The sequence below is a fragment of the Abramis brama genome (genome assembly GCF_963993115.1).
Source record: "Abramis brama genome assembly, chromosome: 1".
NCBI classification, from domain to species: domain Eukaryota; kingdom Metazoa; phylum Chordata; class Actinopteri; order Cypriniformes; family Leuciscidae; genus Abramis; species Abramis brama.
Genome location: NC_139963.1, coordinates 32,508,251 through 32,528,597, shown reverse-complemented (window position 1 = coordinate 32,528,597; position 20,347 = coordinate 32,508,251). Strand labels below are relative to the sequence as shown.

At 37.3% G+C, this 20,347-nt stretch overlaps 1 protein-coding gene across 4 annotated transcripts in view; it reads left to right on the top strand.

Moving 5' to 3' along the window:
- septin9a (septin 9a) overlaps positions 1-19,743 on the top strand; it is an 88,622-nt gene extending 68,879 nt beyond the window's left edge. For 3 of the 4 annotated variants that reach the window (XM_084124820.1, XM_084124822.1, XM_084124821.1), the window contains 9 exons: positions 2,468-2,668; positions 7,794-7,922; positions 8,080-8,161; positions 8,506-8,643; positions 11,039-11,156; positions 13,952-14,047; positions 14,137-14,233; positions 15,552-15,603; positions 16,765-19,737. In XM_084124820.1, the coding sequence (XP_083980946.1) occupies positions 2,468-2,668; positions 7,794-7,922; positions 8,080-8,161; positions 8,506-8,643; positions 11,039-11,156; positions 13,952-14,047; positions 14,137-14,233; positions 15,552-15,603; positions 16,765-16,897 (1,046 nt within the window). In that variant the 3' untranslated portion in view covers positions 16,898-19,737. Of the gene's footprint in view, positions 1-2,467; positions 2,669-7,793; positions 7,923-8,079; positions 8,162-8,505; positions 8,644-11,038; positions 11,157-13,951; positions 14,048-14,136; positions 14,234-15,551; positions 15,604-16,764 lie in introns of all 4 variants that reach the window. The other variant, XM_084124823.1, reaches the window with a different exon arrangement.
- The last annotated feature ends 604 nt before the right edge of the window (positions 19,744-20,347 follow it).

Here is a 20,347-nt window from a genome sequence, read left to right as displayed (position 1 = left end):
ACGCAAACAGTTTTAAATGAACCGAGGATGCAGTCTGTGTGCCATTAGAGGTGGAGGCTTTGTGTGTGTCCTCTCCGGGTGCAGTGTAACAGCAGTATGAACAGGGAAATATGACTCTCTATTCAGACAGCCTTCTTCATTGGAAAAGTGTTGTTGCCACATGCCTGCCATCTGTTCTCAGAATGCTTAATCAGAGCAGAGAGAGCTAATTCAGCTGTTTGAACACACTCCTCATTCAGGTGAGAGTGAGAGTGTTGTTAAGAGGTGCATGGAGCTCCATTTAGCCTCTTTCCATGCTGAAAGGGTGTTTTAGTTGTTCCTCCTGGCTTGTTTGGTTTGTTTTTCCAGTCTATTCTGTCAAAAGGAAGCTCAAGAGTGCAATCCAGTCAGCATTTTTGTACATTGAGATATTTGACTGAACACATGAGATGAAACGATTTTTCAGTACCATCAGTTATTTCCTTGTGTTAGAGATTTTTATTTATCAATGTCATATTGGATATTTATTTGTACGTACTTGTTTTCCATTTTTACATGAAAATATTACCTTTGCCATCATGTAACACACACTGAAATTTAAATTTAACACTAATTTAACACTGTTAAATATGATATTTGGCAAATCTTAAAATGAACTTCTTTATAACTATTTATTTACATATCTACAATTTATGTAGGTTTTATTTAGGCATTTATTTACAGACAGAAATGCCTAGAATTTTTAAATCTGACAATGTATTGGTTATTTGAAAGAATTGTAATATCTGTGCATCTAAATTTTTGTTTTTAGTGATTTATTTCATAATAATTTTTTTTGATTGTTTATTTATTTAGACAAAATAGTATAGAATTTTAAAATCTGTCCATCAATATCATTGAATCAATGATGGTTTTAATGCATGTGCTTTATGTAAATAACTCAAATAACTTGACAACTTGGTTGTCTATTCTCTGTGTTGAAAGAGATGGATTCTCTTCTCTTTCATCACCTCATCACAGTCAAGGTGAGACATTAGACTGAACCAGTGAGTAGAAAGAGATGTTTGATATCCTGTGAACTGTGAACACCTTCTAAATGTTTCAGTTACTTTTCAAAACAAGTTTCTGTGCTGCTGTTTGCCCTAGCATACCTGTAATGTATTGTAACATCGGAGAGTCTCTGGGGAAGAGCGGGTCTTTTGTGAAGCGAGGAATCCAGTGGCTGTGGGTCTGTTGGCTTGACGCCCTGACAGGGTGGAGAGGAGCCGACAGGCTTTCTGAATAACTGTACCGAACCCTGAGAAGCTGCCAGTGGATCAAGTTACTGACTGGAAGAAATTGTAACTGCTTTGTCTGCTGGAAGGACTCGCTGATCCATGGGGCTCGCTATGGGGCCCGCTGAAGAGGTACACTCTGGGGCTCCATTGACTTCTGTTAAAGTGTTGTTGCACCTTCTATTTAAAAGAAAAATCGGACAAACATCATGTGTTGTTGTCTTTCACTGCTAGCATGATGTTTTGATCACCACATGAGTATCTTATCACTGAATATGTGTATTTCTCACACAAAGGAAGTGGTTCTTGTATTTTTACCATGAAGGAGTCTGGTGGGAGTTTTGTTTTAGACATCAGGTATTTCTTATCTAATTCTTGTGAAGTTTCTTGTGAATGTCCTATGTTACACAATTTTCCCTTTCACCTGGAATTGGCATGCGTTTCCTGTCCAGATCTTTCTTTTTTTTTTACAGCTTCTTTCCAATGTGTCTGTAGCGTGATTGGATATAGCCAGATACTTATGCTGGTTGTGTTAATCGAACAATGTCTGTAATTTACTGAACTTAAAAACATTGAAAGAATGCATTCAAAATTCTTTCTGCCATTTCTTGTCAATACAACTCCTCAGGCATTCACATTTCTTAGTCCATCAAGGTGACGTGTGATTTATCAGCGTGTGACGTGTGATTTATTTGCATTTACACCTTTATTTAAATGTGGTCAAAATATGTCCCAGATCAAATGTTGTTTCAGCGATCTGATCATAATCCATAAACAATGTGCCTTGGCTTCTGTTGTAGTCTAAGTCTAACAGTAACCTGATCCGATCACTGAGGGGTCATACGATTGTTGTACTCTAAATAATGTCAGTAGATAATGTGGAGAAAGGGGCTCTTTCACATGATGGATGCATTTGAAGAGAGATGAGAACATTTTTGGCCCAATAATAAGCCTCAAATAAATGGATATTTGTATAAATCGAGAAGTAAAAAATGTGCTAGCTGGCTGCAGGCCGGAGATGAGTTCCCTGTTTATTATGTCTATAGTCCAGCTGTGTAGAAGCACATTCTCTCCAAGAGTGTCTGTGTCAAACTCAGCTCATAAAATACCTTGTAGGGTGAACGCTGTTGATTGCTGTGGAGTGTATATGAGCCTTAAATCAAAATACCCCATGATATACAGCTCCTCATTGTATCTTCTCTTCATGTCTTCAGGGTCAGAGGTCATTTCCAGCTACAGCAGCAGTAGCAGCAGCAGTAGCATCATGGCAGAGTCTGTTATACAAGAGATGCCCCCGGCCATGTGCCTGGAGAAACCCAGCGTGGACTTTAGCTACGTGGGCATCGATGCCATCCTGGAGCAGATGAGGAGGAAGGCCATGAAACAGGGCTTTGAGCTCAACATCATGGTAGTGGGTGAGTCAACATTTCCAGCGTTGATCTAGAACATACATGTCAGCTACATTTAAATTAAACAGTTGGACTGTAATGTGATGCTGGACTCTAGGCAGTTCATTTTTCTCTTACCTCAATAGCTTTATTTTAGACATTTTAAAGTCAAAAATTTTATTTTAATCCCCCAACATTGGTCATTTTAATAATAGCTTTGCTATTAAAATAAATCTGTAATTTAGGCATTTGGTGAGACTGTTTTTAAAAATAATAAAGTGGAAGTGCCATAAATTCTAATTGTAGAGATGCATTTAATTACTTCGACCTTTAATAAAACAAGCTTATGGTAATCAAAGCTTAAATTTTCGATTAACACTTCAAACAAATGGCCACATTAAATGCCACAAGTCAGACTGTGTTATTCCACGTGCATTGTTATATTCGTTCTTACATGTTAGTTTGTTTTTTGCCTGTATGCACTTGTTCATGTTTTTTCTTATGGCTCATTGCAGCGTATCAATGTTTGTATTTTAGTCCATTAGATGCAGTGTTAATGATTAATGAGATTTATTAGATTCACATCTACAAAAGTGAAAGAATAACATCTACTGAAATTAAACTGACATTCATGAACTGATTCACTGATTGTTCTTCTAGTGCTCTTAATGTGTTATTTGTTGTTAGCTTACGTTAAGAGAAAAGGTAATGGTTAACAATACTTGGCAGGCCATATATTTTAGGAGACTGAAATACCCCAAACCAGTTAAAGGTGAACTAAGTAACTTTTTTACCTTAACTGAACAGCTTCGGAGTCACTGGAATGGTTATATTACTTATTTCGGGTTGAATGGTGGTGGTTTCGCACCCCCCTGGTGCCCGTGAGCGGAAAATCCGCACTTGCAACTTTGAGCCGGCGGGCCGCCGGCCGCCGCATCAGGAAGTATCGCGTGATATCAGGTCTCGCGATGTAACGAATTGCTTTACGGCCAAAAGAAATCTGCTAAAATGCTGTCATTATTGCGCTCCCTCACGCTGTTCGAACCCGAATGAAGAAGACGTTTTAAAGAATGTCCCGTCTGCTTTGATGTCGTTGATCTACTAGCCATGGTGTCTGAGAATCTCCAACGAGTTTTTACAACGGTGTTGTCAAATATCTATTCCGAAGCTGTAGGGGGAGCTCTAGAAAGAAACCTGCGAGCAAAAAGCGAGAATACAGCGAAGAAATCCCGAAATTACTGAGCCCTGCTTTAAGCGCAAGTCACCTGTCAAGAAATGTTCCGCTCAGAGTTCAGATAAAACACAGATGGATCTGATAGTGACAGATGGTAATGCTGTTCATCAGGATGTGTTAGCAGTGATATACTACGTTAATTGTAGACTTTAGGTTAGGGGTTAGTATTTGTTTCAGTGTTGTGTTGGCAAGTTTGCACTGAAAGGGATAATTCACCCAAAAATTAAGATTCTGTCATCATTTACTCACCCCCAAGTTGTTCCAAACCTGTATTAATTTCTTTCTTCTGCTGAACTTTCTTCTTCTGCTTATGATTCAATCTTCACATTTCCACAAGAAACTGAGAAATGCTTACCTGTGCAGAAGTTGCCGCAACTGTAATGGTTGCTAGGGTGTTGCTATGCTGTTTCTGAGGTGGTCTTCAGGGTGTTGCTATGCTGTTTCTGAGGTGGTCTTAGGGTTTTTAGCACATTGCTACAACATAGCTCAGTTGTTCTGGGTGATTGCTATAGTGTTTCTATTTGAGCCAAGTAAGAACAGCCCAACACTGATACTCTAGTCCCTAGATTAGTCTGTGTGATTATTTTCACCCTTATTAGCAATAAGCCACAAGAGGCCACACGATTTTTGCAGTAATTCTGCAGCAATATGAGAACCAACCAATGTTCAATTAAGATTACATTTATTAAAGTTCACAATAAACAATTCTTGCGTTTGGTATTGCAGTTCTTTAACCTAACTGTAAATTGCTTATGGTTGCCAAGCAACATAGCAACTTGGTAACATAGCAACAATCATGCATTATGGATGTGGCTCATCCAATGAGATTTTAGAGTCAAAACTATACTGTTGTTTTGCTTTTGATCACAGAGCAAACATGAAGTTGCTGAAGTCTTATAGTTTGCTTATGAAAATGGGTTAATGGGTTAATAACCTGAGACCGGTGAAGTCTGAAATGAGGAAATAAAAATGTAAATTAGGGAAAGACATGTATTGAGTAATGTGTTTAGGGCATCACCTGGTGGTATTTTTCTGTTTCAGCATTAGCGTCCCAGAAGACTCCGTTCCTCTATTAAACTTCTGATGATTTATATGGAGTTTACAAGAGGAAATGATTACAAGCTCTGTCTAAGATAGCAAAATGAACCTGTATTTGCGCAAGGCTGCAGCTGGGTTCTCACATGTGGCTCTTTGGGTCAATGTGGCCAAACCTGCTGTTGACTTAACCCAGTCAGAGCGGAGAGAGCCAACCCTCGGGATCAGCATTGCTGTTCCCAGCTGCAGCCCATTTATTCTGTCTCTCATTCCATCACATGTTCCTGAAGAAGGTGTCTGAAACCTGAAAAGTGCTACCTTTGTAGGCAGTATACGGGGGTAGGCAAGCACATCTGATCCAATGTCAGCAAAAAAATGTATAGTGATAATTTTTTTGGCCATATTGCCCACCCCTAGCGGTGGGATTGGATGACAGGGTGTTTAAAGAGAGAAAATTTGCAGCCCTGCCCCGTGCACAAAGGAACAGGCCCTCATTACTAGTGTGATGAACTCAAGGCTGACGGATGTGGGCTAGCGGAGGGGTAAAGAAAACCACAGTTAAACACAAGCTCCTGTTAGCAAAAGCCAAAGGAATGATAGTTTCATTCAAACCACAGGACAGCCTGAGTGGAAGCATCACTTCTGATCTGTGAATGAATAAGACCTACCGGGTATATAAACAATATTCAACTTCCTTGGAAGTTTTCGGAGTTTAATGTTTTACGTTGAATTTATTTATAATTCTTTTACTTGACAGTGACAATTATCAAAAGAATAATGCACTGCAAATGCAATTATATATTTAAATTCCCCCTGTAGTCAATAATTGTATCCCTTAAAACTAATCTTTGATCACCAAGATGACATTGAAAAAAAAAAATCATTTTTCTCCAAATGCTAAAGCCTGCCCACAAGTTGTTCAGTGTTTTCCCACGGGATTTTGTGAAACTGTGGTGGGTGGCAATAATAGCAATAATATTGTTATAATATTATTACTATGATAGTAATGGACATATATTGTAAAACAAATGCACTGAAAAATAAATTAAACTTTTATAATTAGTTTTGTCCTAATTTCTATACATGCAAGAGTTAAACGTGAGCTTTTATTTTGACGGAAACTGCAGTCAAGCTTTTATTTTGCCGGAAAAAAAAAAAGAGTTTACAAACGCATATCATTACAAATGTAGTGAAACACTGTAATCGTCTACCATGCAAATGTGAAAATAACGCGTAACTGCGTTTCCAAATGCACACTAAACTCAGCACATGCACAGATGGAGTTCACTGCATTCATTCACTGTGAATCAGTATTGAGAATCGAACCTGTGGAGCTGATCAAGTGCTGATCACGTGGGCGGAGTGTGCACTTCTCTTTGCGCAGCACAAACAGCCTTATCGCTCTTTCGATTTTAGTTTGTTTGACAGCAATGGCGCAAAACCTTTTATGTTGTTATGAGGAGTTGAAATATATTTTGGCGCCGTCACAGTCTAATAAATGAATGGGAAGCACTGAAATCTGTTTGTGGCGGTCAATGTTGATTTTGTGGCGGGCCACCACAAACAAATAAATGTATGGAAAACACTGATTGGTTACAAGGTAGTTTGTGACGTCAGACACACCAGCGATTTCTAACCGTGTTATTGAGACTGTCTTTGGTTCACTGCAGTTTTAAGGATAAAATACTCAGCAATATTGTTGACTTATGAATTTGCACATGGTTTGTCTTGAAGCATATTAAAAAACACCACATAGACATATAGACAACATTAAATAGGCTACTTGATTTTCACCACAGGGGCTCTTTAAAAATAAAATAAAATAATTTCCTCTTTCTGCATTTCACCTTTTCTCTAGCTTGTGTACTAATATAGATTATAATTAAAACTTGACATTGTTTACTATGAATATTATTGACTCTTAAGGCTTTAAGCCATTGTTATTTAGCTTTGTGTTGATGTGCAAGCAACTTATTTCATCCCCACAGGATGATACTGCCACCACCACACTTTACAGTTGGGACGGTGTGTTTGTGATGATAGGCAGCATTTGGCTTGCTCTAAATGTGGTTTGGTCTGACGGCCAAAAAATGGCTCAATTTTGGTCTCATGAAACCATTGAAGCTTCTTCCAGCTGGATGCAGAGTCTCCCACATGCCTTATGGCACAATGCAGCCGAGATGCCATGTGACATTTTTGAACAGTGGCTTTCTCTTCACCACCCTCCCATCAAACTGTGAAGTCTTTTCAGTCACTGAAGTTGAATTCTCAAGTCTCATTGACTCATAGTCTAATACTCTAGAAAGATTTACAGTAAATCTATTTACATTTTTTCATTAAAGAGGAGTATTAGTCAAGTGTTTAGTGCTGTTTTGAAATCACTGAAATGTATATTCTTGTATCTGTTTCTTGTAGTCTGTGCTCTCTTGCAATCCTGCGTAGACAGCTTTTGAAATTTAAATTTTAGATTTTAAAATACTAGGCATTATACACTTGTGAACTCTGAAACTTACAGAAAAAAAACCCTGGCCATCACACACTAAATGACTGAGAATCACACGCTAAAAGACTTTCAAGTCATTCTTAACACAACAAACTCATGAAGAAACGTGCCTCATTGCAATGAGATGCATGACAAATGAAAACAGTGTGTTATTAAATTGGCTCAATATATCAAACCCCTCAGACTGGATGGAATCACACTATGGGTAAAATCTGTCAAGTCTGACTGCCCAAAATCAGCAAAATGGCTCTGACTTTCGGCAGCCAGCATTAACTCATCCAGACTTCAACTGAGGGCAAAACTCTGAGCAAAATGAGTGTAGTGTATTTACAGCCTTTAGTTAATGGGTTGGTAATGTGTATTGTTCTGCATGTGTACAGGTCAGAGTGGTTTAGGGAAGTCCACACTGATGAACACGCTCTTCAAGTCAAAGGTGAGCCGTAAGTCTTTCCTGGGCACGGCTGAGGAAAAGATCCCTAAAACCATCGAGATCAAGTCCATCAGTCATGGTAAGGCTGCACAGCTGGATTTTCTATTTTCTATGATTGTCCATTAGCGTGTCATTCATACATTTATGTATGGCCAGCCATTAAACCATTTTGATCTTGAGTTCAAAGCATGTAATCTGCCACTGGAATGCAATAAAATATATGAATTTCATTTCAGATGTCGAGGAGAAAGGAGTTCGAATGAAGCTGACAGTCATAGACACACCAGGGTTTGGCGACCAGATCAATAATGAGAATTGGTAAAGACCGTTTGTTTGTTTGTGACCTTAGTTTTAATATGCTGTAAAATTCGCTCAGTTTAGTCAGCATCTCTTCTGTGAAATATAAATGACTGTCTAAAGCAGTTCTGTTAGTGTTGGCGGTATAGTTTTGTTCTGCGCACGCTCCATTTATTGAGTCATGCTTGGATGCAGAACAGGATTCAAACTCCCAAAAATAAAACATCTCCAACCCTCAAAGTGATGGTGACCCAACCACCAGGTTCTGAAACAAATGCTCCAAACAAGCCAGGTGTGAAAATGCCCTTAGAGACACTTGAGGGGAAAAGTGTCATTACATTACTCTCTCTCTCTCTTTTCAACAGTTGGCAGCCCATAATGAAATTTATCAATGACCAGTATGAGCAGTACTTGCAGGAAGAGATCAATATTGACAGGAAGAAGAGGATCCCAGACTCACGAGTGCACTGCTGCATATACTTCATACCACCCACAGGACACTGGTTAGTAAACATACATCTATGTACTTTTTAGAAGTGGCATTATGAACTTGAAACAGATTTACCTAAACACTGGATATGTGTTTGCATGTCATGTTGTGTTTGAATACTCAAACCGTGTGTAAGGATAACTCTGAAAGCCTTGTGCTGCATATACCGCATGTCTAGTAACTATCAGTTGTTAGCATGAATAAGTTTTGTACATGTGTGCATTTATTCAAATGTTGCCTGCCTAATGATGTTTATGTTCAGTAAGGGGAAAACTGGTGGAAAAGGATGGTTAAGAAAGTCAGGACCTCCAGAGGGCAGTACTGTTCCAAGTGATGTTCAATAGTTACAGTTGTTTTCAACATTGATATTAATAGTAGATGTTTCTTGAGCACCAAATCAGCATATAGAGTGGTGCAAGTATGACGTCAGGACCCGTTTTTATAATGGGGTTTTCCAATTGTTGAGTAAAATAAAGCCTATGGTACACATCTCGTCAATACTTTGACATTTTGTTCTACAACTTAAACTGCACACACTCACACCAATACTGTCTTATCTAGTTACTTAGTAACAAAAATAATAAAATAACAGCTTGAGTGTGTGCAGTTACATTGTAGAACAAAACATTAAAGTATCATCAAGTTATGCTTGTAAAATTGATGTTGAGTAGAGTCACCACACTTCTTATTTTTACAAGACCTTGTATAACACATTACTGCCTGACCTCTGGCTGGAAGGGCAGGTTTTAAACAATGTGACTCTTACAGAAACATTTAGCAATCCAAACAGCATTTTTAAACTTAATTTCAGTACATGGTTCTTTGGGATATTAAAACATTTTATAGAATGAAATATTGTTTGCCCTCCTGAGCAGCTACTGTTTACATCAGGGATTTGTAGTCACTATTTACCATTTGCAGATTTCCTTTTCACATCTAATAACATTGTTGTGCCAAATTAAGTGGGTGGTCTGTTCTGTTTGTCTCTGATGGAGAATCATTGTGCATTGTGTTTTTATAGCTGTTGTTGGACAGCATGAGTCTCCAGACATTTTGAATTATTTCTCATTTACTACAGGAGAATTTATAGCAACCTTCAAAATAAAATGTGTAGCCTATATTGAATGTATGTGTTAAATGTGTATACAATACGCACAGTTATCTTGACAGATGCTGGGATGCTTTCTGTCTGACCAACATCTGAATAAATAGAATAAATATTAAGAGCCTCTGGACTAACAAGTATGAATCAGACCACCTAAATAGAGTTTAGACCAAAATATTGATCTGCTCTGGAAATAAATAATAATAATCTTGCCAACCATTTCTGAAATTCCCTTGAAATTTATCAAATAAAATATAGTAAATATATACACACTTTTTAAAAGCAGTCACTTTATGCTCAAGGCTTTTACTTAAAATACAGTAAAAGAGTGATATTGTGAAATATTATTACAATTATTAAAAATTTAAAATATCTATTTGAATATATTTTAAAATATGACTTATTCCTGTGATGGCAAAGCTGAGTTTTCAGCATCATTACTCCAGTCTTCAGAGTCACTCGATCCTTCAGAAAGCAGCTGAATATGCTGTTTTCAATGTTGAAATCAGTTTTGCTTAGTATTTAAGCTTGATACATCTTTCAGAATTATTTGATGAATAGGAAGTTCAACATCATTTATTTGAGATAGAAATCTTTTGTAACATTATAAATGTCATTTCTGTCACTTTTGATCAATTTAATGCATCCTTGCTGAATACAATTATTTATTTATTTTAAACAAAAATCTTAGTGACCCAAAGCTTTTGAACGGTGGTGTGTATATGTATATATATTCCATGCATTTTCTTGGCACATTATTTATGCACATGAACAAAGCTGTTTGAGTTCCTCTTAAGAGTCCATGTCACCAAAACCTCTGAGACATAAGGCCGTGTATTCATTCATCCATTCAACTTATTTTGTAAAAGATCTAAGGACTCTGAACACACATGCCAACCACACACTCATGGATTTGTTGTGTCCTGATGCCCCCAGAGTGTGTGCTGCAGGCCTTTCTGTGGCCCTCTATGAATGTCTGACTGTTTCATGTCCGTCAAACACTGCAGATGTCACCTCCCAGAAGCTGCATTCTGGCTTTGAACAACTTGGCTAATTAGAGTCGAACAGTCACTCTGGCAGGAGATCTGTGTGCCTTTTTTTCCCCACTTTTTTCATTTCACATTCAAAGGTCTCCGTTCACCTTCTGTTTGAATAATCTTTCCATCCACAAGCATCTTTAGAGCATGTCATATCTTAGAGCATGTGCATTTTGGGTGTTTTTCGCCCTCTGGTGGTTAAGTTACGGTCCTGTTAACAGTAATGTTGGTTTCGATGTACATTATTTTTCCTGTCATTTCCTCAGTCTTAGGCCTTTGGATGTGGAGTTTATGAGACGTCTCAGCAAGGTGGTGAATATCGTTCCTGTCATTGCTAAGGCTGACACCCTGACTCTGGAGGAGAGGGATTTCTTCAAAAAGAAGGTGAGCTCAAATTTGATGAATGCTTAATGTTGTTGCTCTCTTGTTTATAAAGTGAAAAATCGTGCCACTTTACTTATTTTTCTATTGTGACAAACTATTAACTGTAGAACAAGCCGTTATTTCGACTGACTGCCATGTTGTACTTCTGGTCATTGTTAAAACGACATGACTTTTTTTTAAGATTGACTTTTTGTCCAGATTTATTAATTTATTCAAAAATTCCGTTCATACATAAAGTGGCAATCCAGTGTTTGCTAAGTCTTTTTAGAATTACAGTAAAATGTCAGGATGGCCCTGTCCTAATATCATTATAAAGAAAACAAATTAAATTCTTGAAAAGAAAACCTTAAAGGGGTGATGAACTGAGAAATCAAATTTTCCTTGAGCTTTTGACATAAGAGGTCATCATACTATAAGAATATCTTGTAAGTTTCAGAACTGAAAACGTCCTTGTTAGTCCAATAAAAGCTGTTATTGACACCAGGCACAGCGAACGACAGGTTTTTCAAAGTGGGGATCTGTGACGTCAAAGGGTATCAAACCCCGCCTCCGCAGAAGAAGATCAACGCCTACTTCAACACTGCCTGTTTAGCCCCGCCCACCGATTCGCGCATTACATGAAACTCATTATAATATGCAAAACTGTTATCCAATCATAGCAGTGGGTGTTTACTTCCAAGTCTTCAATGCGGCACACCCATAAAAACCGAGTGTTTCAGGAGCTAGGCTCAAAACCAGGGTAGAAAATAGCCTATTACTTTTTCATTTTTATGTTTTTGAATGTAAAAACCAAGCGAACGTCATAAGTTGACCTTAGACATCAAAATAAAAAAATTAAAAAAGCCAGTTCATGACCCCTTTAAAGTGGTCCTATAATACTTTTTCAACTTTAGTTATTCTGTAATGTTGCTGTTTGAGCATGAAAAAGATCTGCAAGGTTACAAAGCTCAAGTCCACTCTAAATGGAGATATTTTATTTAACAGAACTCACTTTCCAAAAACTACAACAAAAGGCTTGTTTGGACTACAGCACGTTTTTTCCGGATCTTATGAAGTCAAACTGTTCCTCGTTTAAATAACCCCCGCCCACGGAATACGCAAAAAAGGGGGACGAGGCCTGGCTGACCTGCATTATAGAAGACAGTGTTGTCGCGATGTCAATGAGATGCTGTTTTGTCCACCCTGTTTCCAAAACTCATTTGTTTGACCTTCCTAAGGCTGACGAACTTAAAGGGATACTCCACCGTTTTTTCATATTAAACTATGTTATTCCCTTAACTAAGACGAGTTGATACATACCTCTCTCGTCTCAGTGCGTGCATTCAATCGCTCTGGTGCGCGGCGACACTTTGATAGCACTTAGCTTAGCCTAGTTCATTCATTAGGAACCAATGAATGAATATTCCACCATACATTATAGTTATCCTTTTTACCCGCTTAGAAAAGCGCCACGTTTTATTTTGTGTCACCATACTTGGTCGTGTAACTACTCGTGTAACTGTATTTAAATAGGGAAAACGTGGAGGTGTTTGGTCGCTTCTAGCTTCATCTCTGTTTGGTTCCTAATGAATGAACTAGGCTAAGCTAAGTGCTATCAAAGTGTCGCCGTGCGCCAGAGCGATTGAATGCACGCACTGAGACGAGAGAGGTATGTATCAACTCGTCTTAGTTAAGGGAATAACATAGTTTAATATGAAAAAACGGTGGAGTATCCCTTTAAGAGTGGTTAAAATGTATTTTTAACATTGTTCCTGAACATTATAACCCCAACGTTTATCTGTGAGCTGCACATTTTACGGAGAGCAGCTTCTAGAACTAAAGAGAGTACAATGCAGTCCTAATTAAAAAAAAAAAAAATAAATAAAAAAAAAACATACCACACTGAAACATCCTGTGAAACCTGTGCTTGCAAAGTCCGTGAATGAAATCCGTTCTGCACAGTCCTCTTGATTGTTAACATTTTTAAGTCTGAATCTGGCTTGAATTGGTTTGAAATTGATGCCATCCTTAATATTTACATCTGAGTAGAGCTCATGGTTATGAAGGGACAATAACAGACAAAATACAATGTGCATCTTTGTGCAGTGAGCCCCGGTAGGATAATATGAATGCCACAAGTCGATGCATTTATGTGTGAAAGAACTGGTAAAGGCTGTCATGTTGTTACTCTAGCTGTAGTTGGCAAACTGAGTCTTTTTCTTCCCTAGGAGATTTCCCAAATTGCAGTTGGCGTCTCTAAAGCTTCTACAGAAACACTGTGAAATCACTAATGCAGTATTATTTATGACAGGATGGTTGATTACTTAATTACTTAAAAAAAAAAAACAAGGACTGTCTTGGAAGTCCTAAACTTTTTGATTATTCTGAAACAAAGCCACAGTGGACTAGTTTATGCAGTTTTAGAGCAGTGTATTGAAGCTGAGATGACACATGGTATGATGAAGTGTAGGTAAGAAACATCTGTTCTGGGGTTGTTAGTGGCGTTTCACATAGCAGTAAGGAAGCGCTCGCCAACCTCAACGGCTCCTTGTGCTTGTGCTGGCGTGCCTCTTACAGGAAGAACACATGCTGTTTGGAACACAGACATGGATCTTTCTCTGTTTTGGAGAAATCTCCTGAAAGATTCCAAAAACATCTCTTAGTTCAACTTTCATGGAAAAAATTAGAACGTCACAATATTGACGTATTAAAGATTTTTCGATATTAGCAATGTTTCTAAAGACTACATGGATTTTCTTTATTCATTTTGTACATACTTTTCTCCTGAAGCACTTAACTGTTTTCATTTTGTGTAGATCAGGGAAGAGCTTCGAGCCAATGGGATTGACGTCTATCCACAGAAAGAGTTCGATGAGGATGCGGAGGACAGAACAATCAATGAGAAAATAAGAGTGAGTTTGCACTACACTTAGAAAAGCATCCATACTGTAATTCATTAAAAACATTGCGATATTATCTGTATCCTTCCTTCTTCCCTTAGGAGATGATTCCTTTTGCAGTAGTAGGAAGTGACCAGGAATACCAGGTCAATGGGAGAAGACTCTTAGGAAGGAAAACAAAATGGGGAACTATTGAAGGTACAGTATTGTGACTCTTTGGTCTCTAAACCTCTTTAGAGAAGAGAGAGAGAGAGAGTGATTAGCGGACTATGCAGACAGCAACGTTCCAAAATCACATCAAGGGAGCTCATTAACCACAGACACACGGCTATGAGTCAAACATCAGAAAGCCTTATCTAATGAAGACCCACTCAGAAGACCATTATGAGTGTGTCATTTTTACTGTGAGTCAGCAAGCTGCTGGACTGTTAAAATGCCTTTATCATGAGTTTCCTTTATCAGCTTATAATCATTCATTATTACTTCTGTATTCTTTGATGAATAGAAAATCAGAAGAATAGCATTTATGTAGAATATAAATCTTTTGTATCATTGGAAATGTCATATATTATATTATATGAATTATTATATTATATATTAATTATTACTGTATATTATATGAATTATATTATATTATTGTCTTTTTCACGGACTGTGATGAAGCATTTATCAACATTGCAAATGTTGCAAATCAACATTGCATATCTATCAACAAAAAAATATTTTTTTATTATTATACACATTTATAACGCTATGCTTTGTTGTATTATCTTGGCAGTAAATTATAAAAAATAATAATAATAAAATGAATGCTGCTGCGAGAGTTTTCCTAATACAGTGGCTGAGGGACTGATGGCAAATTTGACATCTTGCTCTCTTCTAACTGCTGTAATCAATCCCTCTTTTGGAGGGAAACTTGTGGAAACGCTATCACAGTTTTTCTCTTTTGCTTTTAGAGCAAATACAAATATAAAAATTATCGTCTCCCATTCATCGCTATAGAAGTTTGATGACTTCCACTTCTGAAAAATATGAAAAGGGTCTATTGTTGAAGTGCTTAGCTGCTCACAAAGTAAAACTCTTTAATTTTTGGTGAGCTGTTTTGAGAGTCAAATGACTCTGTAATTATCCTGTAATCTTTTTGAAGAGCTTGACTCCTCTTATTAAAGTATCTTTGAAAACCTTTAATTTCCTGTACTGGATGTCTGCTCCATGATGGCTTCCTCTGTCTCATTGATGGAGTTTGACATAATCTATAATTCATAAACATTTTTTCACATCCAGGCATTTGTCAAGCTCTCATGGTAATCTTTCAGGAAGACTTCGGTTTAAATGGAATTACTATAGACTGGGGAGGTTGTCTTATCTCTATCCACCGCTTTACCTAGTGAACAAGTGGTCTTTGCTTTTTATGTTGCTCCAATTGGCTAGAGAGGAAGAACTTTCTAATAGATCTAATAAGTGTTCTTTACCTTCTGTTTTTAACTCTATGTCTGTTGCGTTTTGTTGTCTATAGTTGAGAATATTGCCCACTGTGAGTTTGCCTACCTGCGGGACCTCCTTATAAGGTCAGTGGATTAAGTCTATACCTGTTTTTTAACAAATAGTATTACAGTATACCCTTGTAGAACTGTGCTTAATTGTGTTAAATGTGCCCTTGTAGTGCACTTCAAATCTTAAAAGTTTTTTTTTTAAACTACTTCCAGATAATAAAATATGAATGAAATAAAATGACATTTAAGTGTTATTAAAGAGAGTACACGTTCATGACTTTTTCTTAACATACTTAAGTACACTAAAAAAGTGCACCTTGTAATGTCAAATTACTTTTAAAAGTACATTTTAAATCATGTTTTAATATTTTGTCATGCTTCAAAGCAGCTGTTGACTAACATACTAAAGCACATATTACTTGACTATAATTTTAACTGTAGTGTGTTGCCTAATATTTAGTTAACTTTAAATGTAATCAATTGCTACTTGATCATTACACATGTATTGAAATACAAGTTGCAATAAAAATGACATTTAAGTATGTTTTAGTTTATCATACAATCCTTATCAGGACATTCAGCAGTGCTCTTTAAAACATATTTCAAAGACAATAGATGTAATTATGAAATTACATATAAAGATGAACTTAAGTATTGCAAAAAAGGCACTCTAAAGTTCAGCTAATTGCATTTAATATAAATTTAAACCATAATACATTTTCATTCAATTGCAATTAACATGCAATTAAGTGTCCACAAACAATACATATAGTTTGTTCTAAAATGTATTATTTTAAAGCAGATTATTTCTCTAAAAAGTACTCTTTTTAAAAGTATGCTAAAGTGTACTGCTTTTTCACAATTGTACAGCTGCGATTGTTTATCCAAAAATGAAATTCTATCGTCATTTTCTATTATTTACTCTCTCATCTCGTTCCAAACCTGTATGACTTTCTTCTGTGGAAAACAAAATATCCACATCCATACAATGAAAGTCCAAATGTTGTTTTGCACCCTTTGACTTCCGTTGGATGGTCCAAAAAAAATAGAGACATTTTTCAGAATATCTTATTTTGTGTTCCACAAATGAAAGTAGGCCATATGGATTTGGACCTTTTTGAGGGTCATTAAATAATTGTATGTATATTTTGATGTGGACTTTAATTGTGATGGTGTTAATGACGTGCTGGGCTTGTTTTCATCATCATAACTCTGTGATTGGCTCATGTTCTGCAGAACCCACATGCAGAACATTAAAGACATCACCAGCAGCATCCACTACGAGATGTACCGCGTCCGTCGGCTCAACGAGAATAACACTCAGGCAAACGGCCTCGGCGACCACCATCCGGCCTCCCACGAAATCTAGCGCCCCGAAATAAACAACCCCTACGCTCCTGTTCCTCACTCCTCTCCAATCCCCAACCCTCCATTCACCTTACACTCCTTTCCGCCCCCTTCAATCAGCCATGGACCTGAGGTGAAGAGGTCCATCAAGAGAAGCACATGATGACTTTACCTCCAAGCATCTCCAGCACAGTGCTCTTAAACCCTCAAGCCATCTGCACGGGCACTGGAGGGGCGAAGAGGTCAAAAATACAGCCGTTAAAGAGCATCTCTATATACTGCATGCGTTTGACTCACTCTGTTGATGCTTCAGGTCTGTGCGTGCTGAAGTTGATTACGAGGCAGTTTCTGATTGGTCAAGCTGTGCAAAAAGCTCTTCACATGCAGCATCACTCTTCCTTTTCGATATTGCCATGATTATTTTACAGGAAAATGCTCAGAACGCTCCTTTTATGTGATCCGTCGAATGCTCTCTTAATATTTATGCTTAATTTTGAGCGAGACAGATAAGAGACAAGGCTAAGTCATCTTTTGAACCCAGAGCTAAAGTGGCAGCACCTTTTAATTTCCATTCCACTTTATAAAACTACAGGATATCTGACGTCTATACATACAAAGCAAATACTAGTTGCCTACAGCATTGCGGAGAACCTGGTGTGCCATTGTTTCTGCCAATTTTTTCATCAAATCTGTGCAAATAATTACAGGAATATTGACTCATTGGACCCCCAGTAGTACCATATAAAAACATAGTGATGAGGTTTGGGAGTTGTGTTTGAAAGATTATCCAAATTGAATAGTATTTATGTGGATTAAATGAGATCGTCACATAATTTATACAGACGATCTTATTTATTGCAGAATGTGACCTGAACTGGACAGAGAATAGCAGTGTGTTCAATGTATTTTAATGAATCGTTTAATTGTGTGTATAATGTCCACCTGGTACACTGTTTTTATCAGGCCATCTTCAGTGCCATTTATCTTAAACCTTCCAGAACGCCTCGTTCTCTTCCAGTCATGCTGAATATGTGGAAATCTTGTCAGTTTAGGTGTCTTGTTTTTGTCTTGGCCTAGAGGAAAGGGCCTACAGGAGAGGAAACTTTAAGTGCTAAGATGTCTGTGTGCCTTAAAGCTGCCTGCCACGTCTGATGAGGAGCCACTTTTAACACTTTTAAAAGTTCCTCAGGCTTTGTTCTCGTCTGCAAACCCCCTTTATTAATGCTCGTCATTGGGAAAATATATTTGTTTTGTACTGTGCTGTATATTCATAGTGATACAATTTTTGTATTGGTATTCAGAGTAACACAAATAACTTTGATATCCTGTTATTTTAAGGAAATAAAGATTTAAATGGTAAATAATTAGTTTGACTCTTTTTATAAATGTAATTGCTCAAATTATGTGGTCCTGGGACAGATTTGATTAATAATGAGTTCTGTTTTCCACTCCATGATATTATTTTGCATCTAGGTACTAAATTAAGTTGTCCCTCAGATTAAATTGCCTGCTTTTATTAAAGCCATATAATTTTGACATTCATTTGACATTTGCTCTTCAACAAGTATATGAAAATTGCGTATTTCTAATGCCTCTCTCTATTACTTGCTTTTATTAACAAGGTTATTGTATATTCATTATGTCAGATACATTATTTGGCTTTTAGCCAATTTTATTTATATCTGGATCAGTACTTGATTATATGGTGTTTTAACAGGTTTTTTTATTTTATTTTTTTTATTTAGTGTAACATGCTCTCATTTCCTCTGGATCCATTCTTCTTTTTTAGCATAGAGATGAACTAAAAATCTGATGATTTTTTTTAACTTTACATGTACAGAATTGATACTCCAGATGCAAGTAATTCATCTTTTTCAGCAGGTACCATGTACAGCGTTTTAGGTCAATGCTTGGACTTAACAGCTTACTTGAATGAGGTATCTTACAGTAGAGCACAATCACACCCGAAGCACCTGTCCGTATCACACTTCTTGACGTTTTATTTTATTGCCTTGAAATGTAATTATCGAAATATTTATGTTTTGGTTTTTTAGGATCATTTAGGTGCTTGGAGTTGATCTTAAACAAGCACCCAGGCATTTCCAGCAAATATCTTATAGACTTGTAAATACCAAAGATGCATTTAAAATAATGTCCTCTTTTGCATCATCTTTATCATTGTGATGTGTTGCATATCTGTATTTATGTCCTTCCCCATCCATCTCAAAATGGAGATGCATTCTTATCGCTGTTAAAATGGCACCCCGTTTTCTCACCTTTACAGAAACAGATGGTGCCCTGCTTTGCTTGCACCTTATGTCTACACCTCTGCCTCTCAGCTCACAGAACTCTGTTTCCCAGATTCCTTCTTTCCCGTATCTCACGGAATGAGACAGCGGGGCGTCTGTTCCCACAACGGTCTGTTTGCTCTCCCTCCCTCCTGCTCCTCCCTTTATTTGTGCTTTTGCATGTTGCTGTAATTAAATTAATTTGCCATTTGAATGAGCATAGTTTGTGTGTGGACGCCATCTTCATGAAGATGAGAGATCCCCTTGAGTGCACTTATTACTGGGCAAAGCCCCCACTGTTACATGGCACTAAACTCTAAAGGTGGCACATTTATTTTGCCCCTGAAGACTTAATTCCTGATCTCTGCTTGATGCACGTGTTTGTATTTGCGGTTACTCTAATTATATGCTGTCTTGTCTCATCTGCGCTTATTTTATTTTTTTTGGAAAAATAAATCTGCTTAGCAACTAACAGTTGTCATCTGACCAGCTCCAGCAGTCGAAGACTTCAAATTCTGTACAATACAGATAAACTGAATTATTTTTATGTTATGGCCAAATAAAATGCTATACTAATTTGTCTGATGACTCTAAAATCATTTTAAATGCTGTGCTATTATGGCTTGCCACTGTAGATTGTAAAGCCAAACCAGTTGAGAACCACTGGTTGTATAAACTTTCTCCATTCTTTGTCTATGTTTGTTTAATTAACTATAGCTACTGCGGGAAAAAGCATCAGTCCTGTACGTAGCTTTTCCTCACATTGAGGAAAGCAATGGGAGGCAACATTTGTTTGGACCACATTAATAAATATCAACACTCAATTTGCGTTGTAAAACAAAATGCTTTGGTATGTTTGCATGGTGCGAGTATTCATGTAAATACCAAATGTACAGAATACATAGAAGAGGTGTGGGTAATGTCATCATCTAGAGTAGCGACTCGTCTGCATAACCTTTGTTCAACTCTCTTGCATTTTTCCCCACAATAATCAGCATATGCTCGAGCCGTCCTTGAGGTCTCCTCCGTGGTAATTAGCAGAAAGTCAACAGCTCTAGTTCTGACTCCACCTCTCTAATCTGCATATGTTAGCTGCTATAAGACTGTGTTAATTAAAACTGCCTATTTCCTTTTTTAAGGACCCCACTTTAATTAGACACATTACCTGCCGTTTTGTTTTAGAT